This window comes from Aquarana catesbeiana, linkage group LG01 (assembly GCF_042186555.1).
Source record: "Aquarana catesbeiana isolate 2022-GZ linkage group LG01, ASM4218655v1, whole genome shotgun sequence".
In the NCBI taxonomy this organism is placed as follows: Eukaryota; Metazoa; Chordata; class Amphibia; order Anura; family Ranidae; genus Aquarana; species Aquarana catesbeiana.
The window spans coordinates 387,541,175-387,555,186 of record NC_133324.1 but is presented as its reverse complement, the minus strand read 5'-3'; the positions used below and the strand labels follow the sequence as shown (position 1 = coordinate 387,555,186).

Sequence of the window (14,012 nt, the reverse complement as noted above, 5' to 3'; positions counted from 1 at the left end):
AGTTGTAGTGTTTTATAATATAAAAAGTGCCCAGATTTGTGCAAAAAGCAAATGTTTTTACATCTATTTTAACCAAGGGAACCTTATTAAAAAAGTAAATGAAACTTACAAAGTATAATTTTGTTACACTGTACAGTATATATAAAGTACAGCTCACAATCTGTGTATTATTTCATGTCAACTAAAGCAATACATTAACATTTATGTCCAACTTTGGTTCAATGTAGTGTTACTCCTAAGTTACAGTTACATAGTTACATAATTAGTAAGGTTGAATAAAGACACCAGTCCATCCAGTTCAACCTGAGTGAGTGTGCGTGTCTACAATTATCCCTGTTTTATTTAAGGTACCCATATAGCGCCGTCAATTTTACGCAGCGCTCCACACATACATCGCACACTCACAATCCCTACCCTCAAGGAGCCCACTATCCAAGGTCTCCAAACTCACATCCATATACTAGGGCCAATTTTGGACAGAAGCCAATTAACCTACCAGCATGTCTTTGGAGTGTGGGAGGAAACCGGTGTACCCGGAGGAAACCCACACAGGCACAGGGAGAACATGCAAACTCCAGGCAGGTAGGTGAGAGTGCTACCCACTACACCACTGTGCTGCTCATAAAAAAAATAAGTGCTGCCCATAAAAATAAGTCTTTATAGCATCTTCTGTTCATTGGAGTATTCCCCCATAGGAAGCCCCATTTTATCTGTGGGTCCACTCTTCCGAACAGCTTACTGAATCTGTAGTACCACCATTTATATGAGGACTCATTCACATTTTAGGGTTGTGTCAGTATTCTGCTTATGTTATATGAAATTTACAATACGTCTTATAACGGGGTCCATTTTTGGATAGACTACAGATTACTCCTTTCAGTGGAAGAACTACCATAGCATCACCCAACCTCTGGGGCTGAGGAGTAGGGTAACTACAGGACCCCTTTGCCTCTTGTGCATTTCAGTCCTTACATATAATCTCTTCCATGCAATGCTAAAAATACAGATTTTACTGAAATATAGACAGTGCTGCTCCAGGTGGGTCCACGCTTGCCAATGCCATACAGCTGGTGCATTTGCATTGTTTACAATAACTAGAAATCGGATGACGGTATCAAACTGGAGTTTGTTGCATGAATTCTTTATTGCTCTTAAAGGGGGAATGTACAGAAAGCTGCAAACTCCCCTACACATTTTAAGCTAAACCGTGCTTACTCATAGGGCTTGTAATAGAGCACTTAAATAATTAATTACTTAATTAAGAGTCTGCTTTCACTACTTGTCTATATGAAGTAGATTAGTTCTGTGCATTCTTCAAGAAGGCATATCAGCATAAGGCAGCACTCAGCACTACTGGTTCTACATGAACAGTGCAGCCGAGGGGGTTCCGTGCCCCTTATTCTGTTTAAAGCGGTATTAAACCCAAAAACAAAAATATATTAAATTGCACCTCACCTATTCTTAGATATGGTGCCTCTATTAGTTTTCCTTTTTTTAGGCTTTTTACTTTATTTTTACTTGGTGATCCAGCCAGTATTCCCCTTATTTTTCAATTTACTTTACAGACCAAGCTGTCCAGACAAATTGGCAGTAAAATGTTATGTTTAAGACAACCATTTACCATTGGCAGTGCTTACAATGGTCAGCTTTTATTCATTTTTTAAAACCTTTATCCCAAAAGGAACAAACTGTTTGCTGTAATTGCTTATAAACTGTTAGCTGGAGTTCAGCTTCAATTTGTTAGGCAGGCTACAGACAAAATGGCGCCCAGACCCTTCAGCCACAGCACGGACCTAGGGAGAGGTTGCATGACCCTGTGAGTAAAACTTCTGCTAAGCAGCCCGGGAATACTCTTTTATGCCCAAAAACTCTCAGGCTACACAGGCTGATCCTGCTTCCTCCCCTCCCGCAGAGCAGGACATGCAGGCTCGGCATGAGCTTAACAAAGTCCCTACTGCTCTATGTGGCACAGATGTGGCAACTCCAGACCAGGACATGGAGGAATCATCCCAGCCCTCATTAAGTGCACAAATGCACTGCCTCTGTGGATGATCTTAAAGAGCACTTTAGTGGTTTGTGGGAGGAAGTCTCCCTACTGCTTCAAGATCTACAAAAAAATCAGAGAAAGAACCACTGCTGTGGAAAGTCGTGTCAGCAATCTGGAGGACCAAATACCCCCCTGAATAGGAGGAATGATATTCCAGGAGATGTCTGCTCTTCCTTTTCCTGTGCCTATGGGAGCTCCTGTTTCTTCTTCCACATTTCCACAATTACTCCGACTGGGGATCCATTATCAGTATTGATGAAAAGCGAAAGTAATACAACAGTACCTTCCTTTTGTCATTACCTGCAATATGTGCGTTCGCTATTTTGAATGCATTCCTGTTGTAATGGGTTTTATGTTTTTAGTTTTGTTCTGATATTTTTTGTTGATGCATTTCACTTTTGAATTGGCCGATGCTGGCCTTGAGTCAAGACCATCCTTCTTACTTACCGTACTACTGCTGGTATATTGCATTCAGTCCACACAGAGCAGTTGTGCTATTCAGTTTGTGACTTTTGTGTTGACGTTTCTCAGGAATTTATGTCCACATATGTTCTATTTATACAGTTCGATTTGTGGCTCCACAACCCACCCATGCTCCAATTGGCTATGTACCTTTTACCCGGGCTACTCAGCCTATGGCACCTGCAGGAGATACTCTGGTCGGTAGACAGCCCCGTGGATGTATGTTGGTTCTCCCCTTTCATGTATTACATAATGCTGCTTAAATGTCGGTACCCATAATATCATGGAATGTCAGGGGTATGACTAGCCCTCTAAAGCGCACTATGATCTCCACAGGTCTTCAGAAGTTCCACCCAGCTGCAGTAAGCTTGCAAGAAACCCACCTGATTCTGGTGACGATGCCTACACTACTCCAGGACACTCGCACTGCATACTCTCTGGGTGTCAGTGTTCTGATACACAAATCTCTAGTGTTCCAGGAACTGGCCTCTTAGGTGGACTCAGAGGGTCACTTTGTGTTTATTTACTGTAAACTCTACAACTTGACTGCAGTGCTAGCTTTTATATATATCCTCCCCCATCTTTGAGAGATGTTTTGCAAATTCTAATGACCTACTTAGATGACAAACCTGATCTCCCGTTACTGATACTGGGCAATTTTAACTGTTACCTTGATCCTATCCTGGATCGACACCCCCCTTTAACCCATCTGGGGAAACTGGGGGTATGGTTCTGGGTAGATTTCTGTTGGAGGTTGGCCTGCTGGACCTGTGGCGCTTTAAATTTCCTACTACTAAACTCTTCTCATGCTTTTCCAAAACGCATTCATCATTATCCTGCATAGATCTGTGTGGACAATGCTCATATGCTTGGCCGTATGTCCAAAACTGAATACCCCTCTCGGGGTGTATCCGACCACTCTCCACTGGTGGCAGAGCTTGCTGTCCGCCCTCTGACAGACATCCCTAGGCTGCCCTGGAAATTCAATGCCTACTGGCTTCAGGTATTTACATCACATGACTGTATTGCTCACCAGATTACCAATTTCTTTCATGATCATGCCTCATAACCCTCTTCAAAAATGTGAGGCATTCAAAACAGTACAAACAGTAGGGGGATGTTCATTGCTGAAATCCAGCCTGTAAAAAAGAGATCTTTTGAGTTACTCTCCTGCATGGAGGATCAGGTTGGAAAACTTGAACTCGCATATATATTGTTCAGCCTACTGATTCCGCTCAGGAGGCCTGGATGTTGGCTCAGGATGCTGCATTCCTCTGCTGCGGAAAGTAAAAGGTTTTTCAATAAAGCTGCATTTTTTGAGGAGGGGGATAAGACTGGCCGTCTCCTGTCAAAAACTGTCCAATCCCAACAGGCTTCTCTGGCCATAGGGGCTATTAGAGGTAAATCTGTCAGGGTTTTTAATTACCCTGAATTAATTATGAAAGAGCTCACAGATTTTTATGCCTCGCTCTACCAACCACAGAGGTCACGATCCCTACAGGTCCCTTCTCAATTTTGTGTAAGTAGGGGAGTGACTAGATGTTATTCCCTACCTGCGTAAAAGTATGATTTATATTGATATTAGTTTAGGGGCTGCTCGTTGCGAGGTTAAAACCTATTCAGTGGAAATTAGTGATGAACCGTGCACCCTGTAAATAAATATTCTATAAAGTGCAAAATGCAATATCAAAAAACAACCACTAGATGTCCCTAGTGGATGAATTATACAAATGTGTTATACAAATACATAAGGTGCAAAAAAATAAATGTGTATTGAGATTGCCACCTAATGTTTCCAGTGAGTGGCAGATAGTCAAGTGCAGTGTCCAACTCATTCAAATGTGTAATAATAATAGTCCAAAAACTTTCAAGTGATAGCTAAAGGTGCAATGATCTAATGGATCCGACAATCAAGTGACTGAATTTCTTCTTTAACCAACACCAATCACTCAGCCTACTCACCAGATTTACATGACCCCCATTACAGGAGTCATATATAGCAAGTGGATACTAGATGTTCCCGTTGTCCGAAATGCATTAGATGTGGTCGAGCGTGACACGTCACTTCCGCCCATAGTGGAACGGAGGTGGAGCGTAGAACGGTGTCCCCGCTTCCACTTCTTTTTTTTTTTTTTAACATTTGTACACTTGAAAAGTGGATTTTTAGCAATTATTTTTGATAAAAGACCTACGTACTTCACCACAGGAGACTGTTTCTTTTCTGCATCCCTCCACTGATGTCCGGAGATCCGGTGGGTGTCTTTCCTATGTGGTCCTGGAGTCACTGAGACGGACAACGGGAACATCTAGTATCCACTTGCTGCATATGACTCCTGTAATGGGAGTCATGTAAATTTGGTGAGTAGGCTGAGTGATCGGTGTTGGTGGAGGAAGAATTCTCAGAGGACTTTAGGGTCAAAAGAAAACCCAGTTTCTCCCCTCAAAAAACAATATATGTATACATTTTTTATCATAAGTAATTACAAAGTTATAGACTCATGAACAGACACATAACAAAAATGTGAAACTATGGTCTGGTCCAGTAAACAGGTGTGAGAGCAGAAGCGGTTAAAGGTGCTAAACGCTTCCCTGAAGGCGCGCCGCCTTCTGGCCTCCATGTCCAGAGCCTTGGTGGTTCGCCTATTAAAACCGGGTAAGGACCCCTTAGATCCAGGCTCGTACAGGCCGATTTCTCTGCTCCAGAGTGATGTAAAACTTCTGGCAAAAGTCCTAGCCCTTAGGCTGAATGAGGTTATATCGTCAGTGCATCAAGATCAGGCAGGCTTTACGCCTCAAGAGTCCACAGCAGTTAATTTGCGAAGACAGACCCCCGCAAATAACATGGGCAACAGGACCTTGCTATCTCTTGATGCCAATAATGGCATTTGATAGCGTTGACTGGGAGTATTTATGGTTAGTGCTGACTAAATTTGGTTTCGGAACTAAATTCATATCATGGGTTCGTCTCCTTTACAATGCACCCAGTGCCTCTATTAGAATAATGGATAGGATCTCTTCCCCCATTCACCCTTGGTAGAGGAACAAGGCAGGGCTGCCCCCTGCCCCCTCTACTTTTTGCTCTTGCCATGGAGCCACGAGCAACCCTTATAAGAGCCAATCCTCCTTTAGGATCAGAGGTTTTAAATATGGCGACATCCATTAAAAATACAAGTTATATGCAGATGACATGTTACTGTTACTCGGGAATATGACTGTGTTTTTACAAGCAGTCATGCCCATACCCTGGCTTGACTATTAACTGGACGAAATCTGCACTGCTCCACAACCAGTTACTCCTACATGTCCCATAACCATTATGGCTAAATTCAAGTACTTAGGGATATATGTTACCTCCTCTCCTCTAGGTTATTGCTTATTGAACATTTTCCCACTGTTAAATAGATTCCGGGACAAAATAAAAATTTGGAATAAATTGTCACTATCAGTTTCAGGAAAAATTAACCTAATTAAAATGATTCTAATGCCACAGCTCCTTTACCCTTTACACAATTCCCCCACTGTTGTCCCACTGAAAACCTTAGGGTGGTGAACTCTATTTTTAGAACTCTGTTGTGGGGTTATCACCTGCCGAGAATCAAAATTAGAACAATTACAATGGCCTAAGGATGGGGGAGCATTGCCCATCCCAAACCCTGGCTCTATTGTGTATCGGCACAGTTACAGCACTTAATCTGCCCCAGGTTTGCCGCCACTCAACCTGCAGGGGATCATCTTTCTTCTAGGACCTGGGTTATGCTTCCCAAAACTCAGAGTTTGTTTCTGAGGGTCTTGAGGCCCTTCCTTTTGCCAACCAAAAACTCCTACCGACCTACGGCCTTATGAAAAAAATATGGAACAAGGCTAAATACCTACAACATGTCACTGGGTACACAAAGTACAATCCGATATGGCGTAATTATAAGTATTCGGAGATAGCTAAGTTAGTACATGGAGCTAGGTGGAAGATTGTCAGGGCTGGGCTCAGCCCTTCCTTCTAACAGCTGGCCACTCAGCTGTCGGCTAATTGCCAGCTCTTATCTCTCCAGTTACTCATCTGTTGATGATCCTGCTCGTCAGTCCTGCCTACTTAAGCTGTCCACCCCAGATGATCTCTGCCTTCGCCTTGGTCAACATCACAGAAACTATCTCCTGCGATCCTGTTCAAGACTTGCTTTGCTGACATCCCTTCTGGCTCCAGATCCTGCTTGCTGTTCCACTACATTGATCCCTGACTTCTGGCTTGGCTGACTATCCATTCTGGTTACTGAACTTTGGCTATGTTTTGACTACATTTGTTCTTTTTACTTTTATTATTAAACAAGTGTGATTTAACTGTACAACTGTCTCGGCCTGATTACATGGCTTCTGACAAAGATATATGGAATACATAACATGTCACAGAATTAAGGATGGGTTCTGCTATCATCTGCCTCTCTGCAAGCCCTAAACTCGCTACCTGCACATATGCATCTCTACTATATACAGCTACAACATGCAGTTAGGGCACAGGGTAATATGCATGAATGGAGTTTATCTCCCACACCTATTGTTAATCGAATTCAAATGGCTGATAGCACTAAAGGCTTCATTTCACAGTGCTATAATATACTATTGTCAGAATTCCATAAAGGGCACCCCAGTAAGGCGACATTACTCTGGGAGAGGGATTTGGGACCACTGACAGGTGACCAATGGGAGGAGGTGTATCAGGCTGTGGCAACTTGCTCCCTTAATGTGGCCCAGAAGTTGTCTCAACTTTACATTCTGTTGCGCTCTCATTACACTCCCCTGCGGCTATATAAGATGGGATATAATCACTGTCACAGATGTAAAAGAGACCATGGGGACTTAATCCTCCTACTATGGCGATGACTCAGATTGCATCTCTATTGGAAGCAGGTAGTAGACATGCTAAATACGGTATTTAAGGTGACAATTCTGCTGGATCCTAAATGTTGTATACTAAATATATTGGAGGGGGTTGTTGAGGAGGAACATCCTAGGCTAGCCTTGGGCAGGGCACTCTTTCATGCCCTCAGGCTAATTTTACTAATGTGGAAGTCCCCCGACCCTCCCACGCAAAAGTCTTGGGTATCCTCCATAGGCAACTCTTTACTCTTGGAAAGCTACATCTATACACGCAGGGGCTGCCCTGGCATTGCTGGCAAATTCGAAAAAGGGTATGGAATGTGACTGGATATCCCTGGACTCCAGGCCCCAGGGAACTTGTTTATCGGAGAGTATTTAATTGTCCGAATAGACCCTAAAGGATTGTTTTGTGCATAAGACAGCTGTTCTTGGGTGATTGGGCCTCAGTCTACATGGATTGTCTACACTGTCATACCGTCAGCTTAGCACTGGAGTGGAATCTGTTAATATTTGCATATCAATATGTTCATGTTCATGTGAAGAATGACACTACCTTTGTTGGTAAAATTAGTCTATATTGACTTGCACTGTCACGGACTGTAAAACTTTTTGCACTTTCCTGATTTAAAAAAATAATATACAAAGCCATGCAAACAGTGGAAATCAGCATAAGAGCCCCACAGTACATAGCTCTGGAGTACAGTAACACATTTGCACAATAGGAGGTGCAAGATCAGATGCTGAAGGCCTCTTGAAATTGCAGTTATACACCATTATACTGGCAATTGTGGCAGCACTGTGACCTGTGCTCCAAATACATGTTGTATTTAAATAGTGCATATTTGCAATAGCTGGTAATGCATGTATTGTATGCTCTGATATAATTAAATATATTTGGTTTAAGACACTTTAATAAAGAAAATTGGCTAGTATTTTAATAAAGTGGATTTAATAAAATTAAAAATATGAAATGTTATAATTCTCATAAATGGCTTCCATGTTAGTGTTGAAGGCCTCATGCATACTGGAGGTTTTCTGCAGCTGCTTCTAGGGGCGCCAGGCATTTTTTCCCCCTGCCTCTAAACTCCCTTGCATGTTAGCCTATGTGTCCATGCACACATAGGCTTTTATCAGCCTTTAGTGGCAGGAGCTTTTAGAGGCAGGTAAAAAAAAAAAACACTGTCAGTGCATCCAGGAGTAACAGAGTTTTGGCAGAAAAACAAAATGCATCTAAATGTGTCTACATGCATCTAGCTTAGTGCTTGACCGTTCATTCATTTCAATGACCAGAATAAATTATTATTCTGGCCAATGAAATGAATAAACGCCCAAGCTCTTGATGTTTGTAAATGTGCCTAAAAGCTTGTAAAAGCTTGAGGCTCCACTCACACCATGGCGTTCTGTTTTGCAGACGGAAACGTCTCAATTTGTGGGATGCCCTTGCGATTCCCGCTATTTTGAATAGCACCAAAACACAACGCAATTTTGCTGTGATTTTCGCCCGACGAATTGGGGTAAAATCGCAGTACATGGATGGTAAACTACCAAAAATGCAGGACTTGGGGCCTGAATATAAAAGCAAATGGTTACAATATTATCAATTAAAGACATTCATTGAGTAAAAAATACCTTTGATAAATAGACCAAAAACAAAATTTGAAAAAATATTAGTAGAGGAACAAGAACCAACTAAAAAATTATCAAAGATAACTTATTACTCCCCTCCGGTTCCCTTAGAGAATTAGTAGGAATGAAGAAATGGGAAAAGGAAATAGAAAATCCTACATCAGAGGAGGAATGGGAGAAAATCTTTGAACTAATACATAAAACATCTATAGCAAATAAATATCAAGAAAGAAATAAGATCGCAATGAGATGGTATTGGAGCCCAGTAGCTTTAAATATAGTTAACAAAGTTAATACAGAAATGTGTTGGAGATGTAAGGTAGAAAGAGGGACTATGGATCATGTATGGTACGTTGTCAAGGACTGAGGAGCTTCTGGGACAAAATATTTGAGATATATCAGAAAGTGTCAGGAGTAGAAAGGAGTCCAAATATAAGCACCTCGTTGTTCTCCCTTACATCAGATACAATAAGGGTAACCAAAATATATATTCTTCACCACATGACAACTGCAGCTAGAACAATTATAGCACGAAATTGGAAAAAAACAAATAAGCCAACTGTGGATATGTGAAATGAATGAAATTGAATATATGGAAAAACAGATAAGAGAAGAAGGGTATGTAGGGGGTCAGATGCCAGAAATATGGCAAAAATGGGAGGAATTTTGGTCCTCGAATAGATTGATGGAGTATTTATAATTGGAGGGAAATGGGAAGGATATGGGATGAAAGGGAAGGAAGAAAGGGGAGGAAAAAAGAGAGGAAGAGAGAAAGGGGAATTTTTTTTTTTTTTTTTTGAGTGTTTAGATGTATTTATGAGCAATAGGAAATGAATGTTTTGAGGTATGTATGAGTAATAGGAATTTAGTTAGATGATTCTATAGAAACAGGAGGAAGTGGGTATTATTAAGATTATTTATTATGTAAAAGGAATTTTTAATGTATGTATTTTTGAAGATGGTATGATGTGTATTACTTGTCTTTCTTAAAAAATTTAATAAAAAGAAGATTGATAACAAAAATCGCAGTACAAGTGTGCAAACAGAATCACAGGACGCCCGATGCCCAAAAGAAGAACTTCTTTTGGGCGTCGGGCGTCCTGTGATTCTGTTTGTGTGTTTTTACCATGATTAGTCGGACGACAATCGGACCTCGATTTGCTGCAATTCAAAATAGCGTGGATCACAAGGGTGTCCCGCGATTTGCGGCGTTTCTATATCATGGGCAGAATCGCGACAATTCCGCCCGCAAAACGGAACACTATGATGTGAATGGAGCCTGAGACACTTTTACAAGTGTCAGGATTTTTTTTTTGCAAAAACACTGCTGCCAGGAGGAAAGGCTTCTAGGTGAGTTTGCAAAATGTCCTGTGTGCATGAGGCCTTAATGTCATACAAAAATATCACATTGGTAAATCGATTGTCTTGTACTATTGTTATAGTCTGTTGTGAGTACAACTGACATCTGATAACACTGTACTATAGTAAATGTTTTCTTTTGTGTGCCGCTGTTCAAATTTGCATCTTCCATATCTTTTTATTAAGATGCAAGTTGCTGAGCTGCAAAAAAATACAATATATATTAAATAAATTATTTAACAAAAGTAGCAATTACATGTCTGTGAATATACAGTATTTTAATTGAAAAGTCAAATAAGTGCAGAAAAGTAATCAGTATACATACTGTATGCTTGATGGTCTACCCCAAACACTAAAGGCCCATACACATGATCAGAAAATCGTACAAAAAATACCATCCACATCTCTCTCTCAGCAGGCAGCCAGCCATACCCACCTGGGGGACAGCAGCAGCAGCCAGTCATACCCGCCCGGGAGACAGCAGCAGCCAGTCATACCCGCCCGGGAGACAGCAGCAGCCAGCCATACCCGCCCGGGAGACAGCAGCAGCCAGCCAGCCATACCCACCTGGGGGACAGCAGCAGCCAGCCATACCTGCCTGGGGGACAGCGGCAGCCAGCCATACCTGCCTGGGGGACAGCGGCAGCCAGCCATACCTGCCTGGGGGACAGCGGCAACCAGCCATACCCGCCTGGGGGACAGCGGAAGCCAGCAATACCCACCTGAGGGACAGCGGCAGCCAGCAATACCCGCCTGGGGGACAGCGGCAGCCAGCCATACCCACCTGGGGGACAGCGGCAGCCAGCCATACCCGCCTGGGGGACAGCGGCAGCCAGCCATACCCGCCTGGGGGACAGCGGCAGCCAGCCATACCCACCTGGGGGACAGCGGCAGACAGCCATACCCGCCTGGGGGACAGCGGCAGACAGCCATACCCGCCTGGGGGACAGCAGCAGACAGCCATACCCGCCTGGGGTACAGCAGCAGCCAGCCATGCCCGCCTGGGGGACAGCAACAGCCAGCCATACCTGCAGGAATCCTGAGGAAGAAGTGAAGATTGAGGTAAGTTTTTATTAAAATCAAACAGCAATGGGCATATCTGTTCTCTTCACTGGTACACTAGCTACAGTGGGCTGCTTTCAAGTTGATCCGTAAGTGCTAAGTGCGGTGCACCTGCGGGTTACCTGCACTGAGTCAAAGACTTCTGTTATTATGTGTGGGTTTGGTGTAGACATACGCAGTTCATTTTTGTTCCGAACTGAAATTTGGACGCAGTTTCAGTTTTTGGAAAATGGAATGTATCTGAATTATCAAATTAACGAAAAAAAAACTTCAGACGAAAGTAGAATTCGAATCAAATAGTTTTCGAATTCGAATAGTTTTTAATTTGTTTTCCATTTTCCAAAGAGAATGAATATAGAATAGAAAAAAATTGAATAGAATAAAATAGAAAGAATATAACCATTTCCTAAAATTCAAATATAATCAATTTGAATTTGAATAGAATAGATTAGAATAGAAAATAACAGAATAGTATAGAAAACAACAACAGATAATCTGCCGAAATCTGAATTTTGAATAGAAAATAATAGAATAGAATAAACAAATAAAAAAAGAATGGGATTAAAAAAATAGTAGAATAGAATAGAAAGAATATAACCGTTTCCCAAGATTCAATTAGAATCAATTCAAATTTCAATAGAATAGAAAAGAATAGATTAGAATTATAAGATGGTTATAGTCTTTCTATTCTGTTGTTTTGTTCTATACTATTCTATTATTTTCTATTCTAATCTGTTCCTTTCTATTCTATTAAAATTGATTCTATTTGAATTTTGGAAAATGGTTATATTCTTTATATTTTATGCTATATTTTTTTTAAATTCTATTCTTTTGTATTCTATTCTTTTCTATTAGCATTTCAAAAGATGGTTATATTCTATTTTTTTTTTTTAACTGAAGCTTTATTCAAAGTTTATTAAGTAATACAGCCGCAAATGACTTATTGTTCATAGGTAAAACAAACAGTTTAAACAATATATGAATGTGCGTTAAGGAAGACATGGTGGGCTTACAGTAACTTGCCAACTATTTCAATCTTACCGATCACGTTAGGCATTTCACGAACAGTAAAAGGCATGAATAAAGTAATAAGTAACGTAGTGTAAAACGGTGTTGTCTGTATCATGAGATGTTATAGTCTAGATAGAAATAAAAGAAAGGTGGTTTTGTTGGGTTATCAAATGATAGGCAATGGTTGGAACTTATTAGAGGGATGACAGTTTAGTCGAGAGATAGGCATTTGGGGTGATCGAGCCAAGGACCCCAGTTTCTGTAGAATTTGGGGGATTGAAGGTGGGCCTTAGCGTGCATATATTCCATTAGACAGTGAGTATTGTGAATAGAGATAATTTCTGTAATGGCTATATTCTATTCTATCCCATTTTTTTTTATTCTATTCTATTAGCTTCTATTCTATTCTTTTATTTTCTGTTATATTCTTTTCTATTCTATTTTTTTTCTATTACTTTATCTTCTTTTCTATTTTATTCTCTTTGGAAATTGGAAAACAAATCAAAAACTATTCAAACTGGAAAACTTTTCTTATACGAAAACTATTTGAACTCGAAAACTTTTCTTATATGAAAACTATTTGAAAACTTTTCGAATTCGAAAACTATTTGAATCCAGAAAATTTGAATAGATTCGAATAAGAATAAACAAAACAAATTTCGAAAACGAATTAAACAAATTTAACTAAACAAATTTATGTAAATAATGAATTGAAACAAAACAATTTTTTCCGTTCTGCAGGTGTGGTGCACTTTCTGAAAGCGCACCACACCTGCAAGATATTATAGAATTCTATGGCAAAGTGCAGCTAACCTGCAGGAAAGCCACAGGTACACTGTGCTGCACCAGCAGTGCGGGTACACCACAGCGCATCAGCGTGAAAGCAGCCTTAAACCCCTTTCATGAGATTAGTCCGATCGGGTCCGCCTGTCTGCTTTTCAAGCAGACTCAATCGGACCCTCCGTTCACCCCTATGCAGCGGCAGATGTAAACAGATTTGGGTTAGTTTACACCAGCCTACCTCTAATCTGATCCGCTAAAAAAAAAAATGTATCAGGGCAGATAGGAGAGCCCATACAGTAGAGTGGGCTGTGTTCGTGTCTGCTCTGCATATGCAGCGTGGACATGGACCTGTCATCCGCCTGCTCTGCTCATTGTGGCCCACGGCCGGTTACCAAGTCGCTTAAGTAGCCCTCGCTCTACAAAAGGTTGGGCACCCCTGGTTAACAACCACTTTAAAACATCTGGTTCTCCTTTTCTGAGGCCTTGCATCTGCGCACCCAGTTGCCATTCACCTGTCGGGAATGATTGTTAACTCAGATCTCAGGCATAACTTCTGGATTTTTTAAAACAAATTTGTAAACAATTTGAGCACATGGAAGAACCCCTAATTCTCCAGGTCTGGCTCTATAGGAATTACTTAAATTCATGTATAACCTTGAATTCTGTTTATATTTAAAATGTTTCAATATCATTGCCAACAAGATTCCTCAGATCCTTGAACTCAAAAATCAATTACTTTAATTGGGTCCCATAAAAAGCCCCAAATTCTGTACCACATGCTACCTAGCACTTA

The 14,012-nt window shown here is 41.0% G+C and overlaps 1 protein-coding gene across 7 annotated transcripts in view; it reads right to left on the bottom strand.

Moving 5' to 3' along the window:
* Positions 1-14,012, bottom strand: part of NMRK1 (nicotinamide riboside kinase 1) — a 56,581-nt gene that overhangs the window by 2,076 nt on the left and 40,493 nt on the right. For 2 of the 7 annotated variants that reach the window (XM_073634194.1, XM_073634177.1), the window contains one exon: positions 9,696-10,564. The exons of 4 other annotated variants lie outside the window; for them this stretch is intronic. In XM_073634194.1, the coding sequence (XP_073490295.1) occupies positions 10,545-10,564 (20 nt within the window). In that variant the 3' untranslated portion in view covers positions 9,696-10,544. Of the gene's footprint in view, positions 1-9,695; positions 10,565-11,902; positions 12,565-14,012 lie in introns of those variants that run through there. One more of the 7 variants, XM_073634186.1, reaches the window with a different exon arrangement.